This window comes from Mercenaria mercenaria, chromosome 16 (genome assembly GCF_021730395.1).
Source record: "Mercenaria mercenaria strain notata chromosome 16, MADL_Memer_1, whole genome shotgun sequence".
NCBI classification, from domain to species: Eukaryota; Metazoa; Mollusca; class Bivalvia; order Venerida; family Veneridae; genus Mercenaria; species Mercenaria mercenaria.
This window is the reverse complement of record NC_069376.1, coordinates 42,308,269-42,319,443: the sequence shown is the minus strand read 5'-3', so window position 1 is coordinate 42,319,443 and position 11,175 is coordinate 42,308,269. Positions and strand designations below refer to the sequence as shown.

Sequence of the window (11,175 nt, the reverse complement as noted above, 5' to 3'; positions counted from 1 at the left end):
AGGAATTGGCCTACATAAAATATGAAAATGCCACTTTAACTAAATAATGGTATAAAGCTTGCTTGCAAAAATGTTGCATAAAGTACTTTCCGAAATCGTGCATACGTTTAGACAATTGAGCCGCACCATGTGAAAACAAACATAGTGCATGTATGCGACCAGCATGATATTCCCTCATATTAAACGTCATGAAGAAAACCTATATTCATTAAATTTCACTGTTTAAATGACAACGGAAACATTTATTCTATAAAAAGATATGTTTTTAGTAACTGAAATTCAAAAAAAAAAAAAAAAAAAAAAAAAAAAAAAAAAACATACGCGGGCTGGCATTCGGGAAACACCAACAATAAATGGCAGAGTTAAAAATTCAGTTGTTAAAATGAATTTAAATTTCAGTGAAAATCAAACTCGTGTATTTTTAAGTATAAATTTCATTCCACTAATGCAGATGAGTAGACTGTCTGGCGGACGGACGAACGGACGGAAGGACGTATTATAAAACAAATAGACGGATGGACGGACAAACATACAGACAAGCAATAAGATGACAACTTCCGACTACAAAAATAATGATCAGCATGTACCTATGATGTTATTGTCATATAAACCGCTATAATTCTCTAAATTCATTGTGTACAATGAAACCATTACTCGAGCTGTCCTTACGAAAGTTAAGATTGAGTGGAATTTATGAATATGACTTTCGAACTCCACTCACACTCCCGCAAGGTATACTCGAGGTCCACTTTAGTGATACTGACCCAAGTTTAAGTCAAGTCTGAGTTTGAGTAACGACTATGAATATAGCCCATTGTGTATAACATATGTACAAAGTACAAAATCAATAGAAACATTTTACAACACCCGGCCACGTTGGGCCTATAAGTCACTCTAAAGATATAACTTTTTATACAACTGATCATCACAATATTCATACAATTAAACTTATGCGTGACAAAGAATATATTCTGAACATATTTTGTTGGAAAAAAAGAAGCACAAACGATGTTTTGCACATAAAACCAATAATGCTGCCAACATACGAATGCTCGACAAAGTATACTAAAGTGTGATTAACTGTGATCGAAAGTTCACTCTCTGCAAATTCCAGAACCAGTATAACGCGAAATATCACTTGCGAGCATTTTCGTCTACACATACCATTTACAATTTTAGCAATTAGAACATAATGAGTATTTATCAAATATGTATAATATTCATTTCAATAATACCTATGCCGAAAAGCGTTCCAATTATTTGATCATTGGACAGAATGGACAATACTATACAACAAAGTATTTATTAAACTCGGTTCATATATAAAAAGAGAAAGTCGAGTTGTCGACATCTTACTATCGCGCGTCGTACCTCCGCGCCTCGCGTTCATAGGGAGCAGGCGCTGGCCCATACGGAACACCGTAAAAAATGCTACCAAAATTTCAAGTATAGGTTCATAATGAAATAAAACAGAAACTGGCTTGCATATAACATGAAAATGCCACTTTAACCGGGAACAATGATTTTTTTTCTCTCTGTCATTATCCGATAGCCCGGAAGAGCTGCTTGATTACCCATTTAGTACTATTATCTCTAAATGTAGCTTAACCATTATCATCGATTATGATCGATTATGCCTTTGCGGCCAGTGTAGATCATGATCAGCCTGCACTTACCTGATTTACACTGTTCGCTATTTAGTCAGTTTCTTTTTGGTAAACTCCCCTTTATAAAGTTTTACCAGTTAATGGTGCCGTCCAAATTGAAAGGTGGACAACTTCATTATAGAGATTTAGCAGGGTAATGTTTAACGCGCGCACAACCCCGGAGAAAGACGATATTGCTCACGGAGAAACTGACGTGATTTTACCGATTGTCATTACGGGTTCATTATCTTTTTTTAAAAAAAAGAGTCGATATCTTTATCATGTGTTCTTGAAATTTCCAGAAATATGAGACTGAAATGCCATTTTGCTAAGATCGCAGTCTATATTGATTTTGAAAATGTTGTCTTAACAAAGGGTTCTTTTCTCAGGCCTCCGGAAGTCTATTTAAGAATGTACATCTTGTTATTCCAGCTTGTATACTTGAAGCCTATACCAGTCAGTTTCTCATCAAAACACAAGTGTCGCATTAATAAGATATAGTAAAAACTCGTTCATAAACGTGTCGGTATTGAAAACAGATCTTTTTATTCAACAAAATGTTGATTTTTATACAGTACTTTATTACTATTAAATGCTTCTTTTTGCAAAACAAATGAAAGATATTTCACTAAAAACATGACAACCGTTGAAAGGTTATAATCCATTTATCAAACACAGTGATTTAAATCTCGTTTTCACATTTTTATTATTGAAACTATTAAAGCCATGTAACAGATGTTTTCACCTGTTCAAATGAGATGTCACTGCGCGTAGGTTTAAAGTAATTCTTCCACAGAAAATAACATGTCACTGAACTAACGGTAAATAATTTAGAATATTCAATACTTCCAAAATGTATAATGTTATCGATATCACAAGGGCCCGCGTACTCCTTAGGGTCCTAATTGCGGTGTCATTTCATATTTCTATTGTTTGTCATTGACAATCAAACTGCCACGCGACAAATAATGAAACAGCTTCACGGTCACGTGACCGGCACGCGACAAGAGCAGGTGCTCCGTGAGCTAAAAATAGTTCGAGCAGCCGCGCGTGAAGAGATGTCACGGATGAAAATCGGAATTTCCGTGGTTTTCTGAATGGACATTGATTATTTGCCATATTTGTGTATTAATTTATAAAACCCGACGCGGAATGTCGCTTCTTTAAAAGTGTCATAGAAAATCTAATTGTTTTCCAGCGGTAATTATATTATGTTAATACATCCGAGTTAAAATGTGACACTTGTCAATATTGGCTGAACAACGGACTATATGCCTGGTAATATATGTCTGTGACTTTGATTCCAAGCGTTTCTCTCCTACCAAAACATAATTTAAGTCTGTTGACACCCGAGTTTATACCATATGGGTACACTAACTGTGAATCTTCAGGCAGGTGCTACGTTAGCAGCATACCCGCTTAATATTTGACACTAAGAGTTTTAACATGGCTTTTTTGTGTGTGTGGATGGGTAATCTTTATAATATATATCGGAAAAAAACCTCATCAGACTGTGATTTTTTCTGCAAGTAGCATTCATATTCAGTCCCCATTTCAACAGAAATATAAAAAAAAGCAACAAAAAAACAAACAAAAAAAAAAACAATATAAATAAATAAATAAATAAATGAAAATATATAAATAAATGAATAAAATAGATTAGGTAGATAGGTAGGTTAGGTACGTACGTACGTACGTAAATAAATAAATAAATAAATAAATAAATAATATACAACATTATACTGTACCAAACCTCTCAAAAATGCTAGTAAAATTAGTTAATGCACAGTGCTTAACAGCGTAACCGCTTTTAAAGATTACAGTATATATAATATCAACATAAAAAACAGAATGTAACGTATCAAAATCATGAATATAGGTATATTAGGAGTATAAGAGAAATGACAAATAGATTCAGTTAATGGCGCTGGCTTCCAGGCCTCCAGATCGTACGAAAACAAAACAAAAAGATATTTTTAGATAACTGGAAATTAATGCTGTATTTCTTGGGCCTATTTCTTAAGAATACTTTAAAGGTCCATTACTAAGGGAAAGTGAGTTGGCAATTTTTTTCATAGCCAGTGCATAGACTTCTTCAAGACACTAAATAATGAAGATTGGCAGGTCAAAATTTACAGGTCTTTGGAACTCAAAGAAATGTATGTGTATTATGTTGAAATTTCAATGAATCGACAGAATGACCCCCCAGGTCTTTTTAACTTTCTTCATACTTCATAGAAAAATAATTGTACATATACTGTGATTTATTTCGAATTTCTACATACCAACTTTCATTTTCCAATAAAATGAAATAGTTTCTGTGCTTTTTAAAAGAAATTAAAATGTTCACTTTCCTTAGTATTGGACCTTTAAGAATACTGAAATTTAATTACTGAACGGAAAAACACGAGAATAAATTTTTTTACTATTTTTTACGATGAGAATCGTAAAGCGTTTGTAAATTGCCTCGATTGTAAATATCTATATCTAACGCACACATGGCGCAGTGAACTGTAAATCCTCTATAGCGGTATTGGTAATGACAGCGGAAAACTTCTTTATTGCCGCGGCGGCCCGGGTTCGATTCCCGACGCAGTCATCTTTTTTTTTTTTGATTTGGCATTTTGAAAATAGTTTAGAAACAAAAACTCATATTCTAATGTTCATTATATGATCAAACTTCAATATGAATGAAAGATCACTTTTAAGCCAAAATCTGGAAGTCAGTGTCTTTAAACATCGTGTTTCTAACGCCTTTGACAGTTGTTTCTTCATTTTTAGTGATTTTATTTTTTTTTTAATTTATTTTTTGTTAACAAAAAATATTGCTAACAAAATGAAAGGATTTTCAGAGTAGATGTTGCTCGTAAAGAGCGATATCTAGATAAAAGCGGCCTCCATTTCTGTATAAAGAAAATTTTATCTGAAAGTCCAGAATGGTCAGAAATGGGTTGGGTACTTGGTCAGATAAGTTTAACACACCTAAACCCGTGGACGCAATGAAAATATGTCTCATTTCTATATACGCTGGTGAATCGTACTTGTAAATGCCCGAAGCAATAGACTGCTTATTTTGTTCAGCTTGATTTATAGTCGGCATCGTAATAAAGTTTTTTCCGACCTTCCGTAAGCCAGCTGGATGGCTTCCTCACATAAAGAATTGAACGCCCCGAGTGAGGCTCGAACCCACATCGATGAGGGACAAGTAATTTGATGTCAGCGACCTTAACCACTTGGCCACGGAGGCCCCTGTAATTAAGTTTTCAGCGTATTTGAATCATTCGTGTCGTCCATGAAAAGTGACACTGGTTTCAGGTGAGGATGTACCACTGGGTTGCAAGTTAAGTCTCACGTGTTATCATTTATTATTTTAATAGCAAAAACTGGAACTGATTTGAGATGCAAAATTGTCTATTAGTGAATAAAATGTAATAAGAAGAAAATGTTTGACTCTGCCGTGAAAAAAAAAATCAAGGGTTTACATTATTCGCCAAAATCTTGTACAATTTGACAGAAGGAAAAAGAAAATATAACTCTGCCTACATTAGTACATTGAGCAATAATTTAGAAAAGTTTATTTGGACGCAGGCATATATAGTTTCCAATGACTATATGAAACATCAAATGTAAATTCGACAATTTCTTTCACCAGTGCCTTTAGATGCTAAATGAGTATGAAATTAAGTTAATATAATGTACAGTATTATTCATAACTAGGCCTTTACATTTTTTCCGAAACACTTAGCCGAAAAACCAAACGTCGTAATCTTTTTCGCACCAGCTGCAGACGACCACTTAACAATATCACTGGCAACAAGTGGCAAATATTACCGAAGGTCGTGGCCTCCGTTTGTTCCCCGTGTTTACTGTATTCTATACTCAATAGGTCACCCTTAAAAAGGTCAAATTTTATGCAAACGCTAGTTTGTCTAAAAATAAATAAACAATTTAAAACCGTGGGAATTGAAAACGGTCGGTTGTTATACTTTTGAATGCGTTTCTTTCATTTCGATTGATTTCACACGCGCGGGGAAAACACGTTTGTTTAGCAATAAATATATCTTTAAAGAGGGACCACATTGTGAAAAATAGGGGTAAAGAATTTATGACTAAATTAACTTACAGAATGTTTGAAAAAAGGAACAGCATGTTCTTCAAAAGTATTTTCGTGGAAGTAGTTACTGGATTAAAAGATCTGCACAAAGACTTTTTTAACACGTTCAATTCAAGTAATTTTGAGGCACGCATCTTTATATTTATGTCGTTTTCATATATTTACCTCGTAAACATTATTGATAGTAAATAAATGTAAAATTAAGGTGTTTCAACGCAGAATTTTGTTTATAAAAACAGTAACTAGCATAGTCTCTTGAATGTGTAAAATACTTCCATTCTGCGTTAATAACGCAGTAAGAAATTGATGTAAAATGTAAGGAAGTTGACAGCTCTTTATATCATAGTAATGTTTATTTGTTTACGTCTTTTAACATATCTTACAAAATTTGTCTATTATTTCATGTACATTTATACATTGTAGACTGTATATGTTGACTGGATCACAGAACAAACTGATACACAAATTTTATAGAAACCATGCATATTTTCTTTGCCATTGGGTGGGGGGATGGGGGTGGGGGTGAGGTGTGTGTGTGTGTGTGTGTGTGTGTGTGTTGGGGATGACCTATAGAGATCATCAGTCCTCTATAACACTTGTAATGAATATCTCTCCAGAACCACATCCTTTGTTGTTGTTATTTTTCTTGTCTCAAATAACAGCGGCATATAATTCGTTAAAATTCCATAAGGTTGAGTTTAATGTTAAAAAAAAACAAAAAAACATCGCATTTTAGATATAAAATTGAAAATGTTAATATTTCTGCTATATCAAAGTATTTTTTTCTAAATATCTGCTGTTGAGTTCTCAATGCATATTGTATTAAACTGGACGAAATGTAAACATCAATGTTTGAACATTTTTCGCTAAGTTAACATTTCTTTTCGGCCACCAGCTCAATTTTTCTGTACATATCACTCATTTCCGCTAGATTATTGCTTTTGATTAGATACTGTACACCAACTTCTCATTTATTTGGGTAAATTTCACACGGGAGCAGTTGAAACACACGACCAAACGACCGTGGGTAAACTATCAGTTAAAATATTTCGTCTGTTGTTCCCACGGTCCGCGCGTGTTCATCACGCGCAGTGCACATTCTACTTTTCGTCTGCAGCAATACCTAAAAAACTCAGAAATAGCTCTGAAAGTTACTAAGAATCATTTTAACAGACTTTATTAAAATTAAAATTCATTGACCAGTGTCAAAAACTGACTCTGCGTGCGCGATACATCATTAATATCGATTTTAACCAATGTCAACGGTATCGACATATCGATTTGTTGCCAAAAGAGCGTCTGCATGCAAAGTGCGGGAAATCTCATAGAACCAATGAACGCGCGTGTGATCAGGCGCTCTCAGCCAATTAAATAATACCAGCGTCTTGTCGTCTGCAGCGTAATTGAAAATTAACAACAGAGGGGCGGGTTTTGATGCTGAGACTGGGGATGCTTAATTCTGAGGAACGTTGGACCTCGTGTCAGTCGTGTTTTGGACCGTCGGTCAGGAAAGGTGCTTATAACGGATACCGGATAAGTGGTCACGAGCCGGATATATTTTTTATTTAACTATTTTTGTTAATTACCACAACTAAAAAAGGAAAAAAGAAGTTTTTCAGGATGAAACGCAGTTTAAGCCACAGTGATGATGACGACGACTTTGACGAAAGGTTGAAATCTGGGTAAGTTTGTGTACTTGTGTCTGTTTTGGGTATGCACGGGTCGTGCACGAGTCATTGTCCTTGGCGGGTTGCATCTACATACGTAGATACTTAATCCTGCACGTGCATGATAACGCTTTGAGTTATTTATATTTATTATGATAATTATGTATGGATACAAATCTTTTATTTATTGATGATCATTTGGTTGCATAGATTATTTGAAATGAGTTGCCTTCTTTAATGTGTATAGAAATGAAAATACTACTTTGTAAAATGTTAGCTAGCGAAGAGGTAAATAACTCATAACGTTTTGTGCATTTAACTTATAAATGGAATATTATTTGTGTTATACAAGAAGGTTTAAAGAGTATAAAACATAGCATGTAAAACTGATTATAGGTATAAATGTAACTTTGTCTTAAAAAGAGTTAAAACATTTTAGTATTTAAAATGAATTTTGAAACGAAATATCATATCAAAATGTTGCAGCGATACTGAAAATATGAAAGAAACAATAATGCCAAAAATCTGAGAATTCTAGTTATGACTGGCAACACCTTTAATCGTGAAAATAATCAGAAATTACGCTAAATTCAAGATTATATTCAACGGAATCCAGATGTTATAGGGGCGGTAAACTTGATAATATAACACTGACTTGAATGATTTAATTAACGTGACACCGAATTTAAACCGTTAATTGCCGCAGCTTGTTCTGTGAGAGACTGATTATTCCTTATGAAAATGAAACAAAGTTAAAATGCCATCATTATATTCAAGGAAATGCCGAATATCGTTACACGCTTATTACACTTGCGACGATTACGGTACTGTCAAAATGCCATAACTGTTAATTCTGTGATAGCTGATTTCCTTACCGACAAGTTAAATGATACCTTCGACACACCTTTTAACAGGGACAGAAATATCTTATTCAAATTCAATAAACCTTTGTATAAATAACAAACATATATTACCAAAGTAAAGCGTTAATTGTACAAAAAGTTAATATATTTCATCATTATCAACACTCTACTTGTTTAATGCATCTTCATTAAATGGATGCACCTGCAACGAACAACACGGCAATAGACTAAAACATCTGAAATAAAAAATATGGATTATTTAAGACAATTCCTTTAGTAAATTTTTCAGTGCGTCAGCTTAACATCGTTTTTACCTCGCAACTAACGCAGTAGAGAGCTTTTCTACATATCTTAAACCGTTTTTAAAAAATACAAATGTTAATGCATACTTCAAAGACGTTATCGAATAGATTTGTTATAACTTTTGTACAATTACTGACAAATATTAACTTTTGTAAAGTTATCGACAAACAGAAGTAATCTTTACAATCACTGACAAATAAAAGTACTTTGAAGAATAAGTAAAATTTCGCAAAAAGTCTGGAGGCATGTCCCTTTAATAAATGTACACATTGTTATATTGTATCAAGTTTAATAAAGTTGTCTTTTTAATTACAGGTCACCTTCACAAAGTTGTCAGATCACAGACAGGAAAAAGAGACGAGGGGTAAGAATTTGCTCAATTTGTTCTCAGTTCTCAATTTATTCTCAAAAAAAATTTAATGACCTAAATATAAATCAAGTTTAAGTCTTACAGTTTGGACGATTTTACCTGAAAAAAAAAAACTTTAGAAAAAAAAGCTTTAGAAAAAAGGGGAAACTGCTTTTTATCATAACGTTTTTCCCCCTGTTAATATGTGTATAAAATATGTGTACTTGATCCTGGTACATTTTTTTTGCTCCTAAAATATTCCCGAAAGGATTTGTTTTATTCTACCAATCTTCGTATAAGTCTAAATTCTAATATTTTTATATACTTTTTATTAACAGGTAATAGAAAAACGTCGCCGTGATAGAATAAATAACAGTCTATCAGAACTCCGACGACTTGTACCGTCGGCATTTGAAAAACAGGGCTCAGCAAAACTGGAGAAGGCGGAAATATTACAAATGACCGTCGATCATCTGAAGATGCTCCATTCTAAAGGTAAATATGTGTTTTAATTAGTCCATTAAATAAATGCACTTTTATCTGAAACTCTGCATGACGGATTACTTTAAACGTTTTTCTTTCTTTCGTTGTAAGGTATATTTTATAATATGTTTCAAAGGGGTCTGATAATATGTTAGAATATTCTTGATCTATGTAACCTTACAAGTATCTTAACCGGTCCCTGTTCAAATTTAGAAATTTTCATAAAAAAAAAAACATTAATAAGGTGACAAACAGATATTTTGCCATACCTTGATTTCAAAGAAAACGTCGTCTTTGAAAAACGTCTCCCTGGTCGTGAAATGTGCCTACCATTTCACATTAAAGACTGATGCGAACTAAGACTTTAAAACACATTAAAAACTAACGTACAATTAGCATCAAAATCAATCAGAACAATCAGATGTTTAGTTTCCTACTTTCGCACGCTAATATACATTAAGGCAGACAGTTAAAAGTTAAAGCCCACCGGAAACGGAACTCGATTTTTCATGATCAATTAAGTTTTCCGCAAATACATGTACGTGGAAATGGATTGATTCGTGTTTTTTTCGAGAAATATAATGACCGTATGTTTATGTCTGTTCCAGAAAGTAATTGTTGAGAAGTGAGTAAGTCTGTGTGATAATTGTCCAAGTGCAAAATAACTGATTTACCAAGACAATGCAAACTGATAAGGAATCAGGGTTAGACACAGCCAACACGGCTGAAGTTGGCTCAGAAATATTTATAAAAACTTGTTTTGCATCAATATTGATATATAATTTATCAATATAGTAGTCCCTGGTGCATTGTTTTACACGTAATTTACTTATTATCACCAGTTCTTCACTTCTGTTTCAGGTGTGAACGGATACAATTTTCCGGACCCTCACGGCCTCGCTTTAGATTACAGGAGTATTGGTTTCCGAGAATGTCTGGCAGAAGTTGCGCGCTACCTCATGACAGTCGAGGGGATGGATATACAAGATCCTCTTCGATTACGTCTGCTTAGCCACTTGCAGTGTTTTGCAACACAACGTACGCCATCTGTAAAATCCTCGTTTCAGAATTCAACGTGGAATTCGATGACGTCACACCCGTCTATGAATTCTTTGAACTCAAATCAGTACTCCGGAAACGGAATGTCTTCCATGACGTCAATGCTTCAATCTCATTCCAGCCAGTCAGACCAGCTTACAATGTCTTCCCATGATTCTCTGCCTGGAGTACCTTCAGTGACATTCAGTGATTCGCGAATAAGCCAATCAGAAAATTCGTTACATAATTCCATGAGAATTCCACCACCCCCGTCAATGGGTTCGCACAGTCACATGACGTCAATGGCGTCAAACTCCGGACAATCATCACTGCTTAACCAGCAGATTCACTCACAGTTTCCAATGCTTAACATGAACTCGATGATGTCACCGAACAGTGCTCAATCCTATAACGCGGCAGCTGGAAATTTAAACCAACTTGGCTCCGTTAAGCCATATAGACCTTGGGGCTCAGAAATAGCGTACTGACCTAACTTTTCCGCGTCGTGTTCAGAAACTATGATCAGCTAAAGTGCAATAATTCTATGTAAATATTTGCTTGTCATTTACATTCCAGAGGGTTATTCCAAAAACAAGTTATGTAAATATAATTTTCAAAGATTGACTTCAATACATGTATTGGAAGTTTTGTGGATATTACATAATTTACGATTTTGAACCGTCAGTGTAAAGAAACTAAAATCAAATCATAA

The 11,175-nt window shown here is 34.2% G+C and overlaps 1 protein-coding gene across 1 annotated transcript; it reads left to right on the top strand.

Moving 5' to 3' along the window:
* The first annotated feature begins 6,327 nt into the window (after positions 1–6,327).
* LOC123541277 (hairy/enhancer-of-split related with YRPW motif protein 1-like) lies at positions 6,328–11,175 on the top strand. The gene is made up of 4 exons (XM_045326692.2): positions 6,328–7,442; positions 8,909–8,957; positions 9,281–9,437; positions 10,287–11,175. The coding sequence occupies exons 1-4, from the start codon at positions 7,381–7,383 to the stop codon at positions 10,949–10,951; spliced, it is 933 nt and encodes a 310-aa protein (XP_045182627.1). The 5' UTR covers positions 6,328–7,380; the 3' UTR covers positions 10,952–11,175.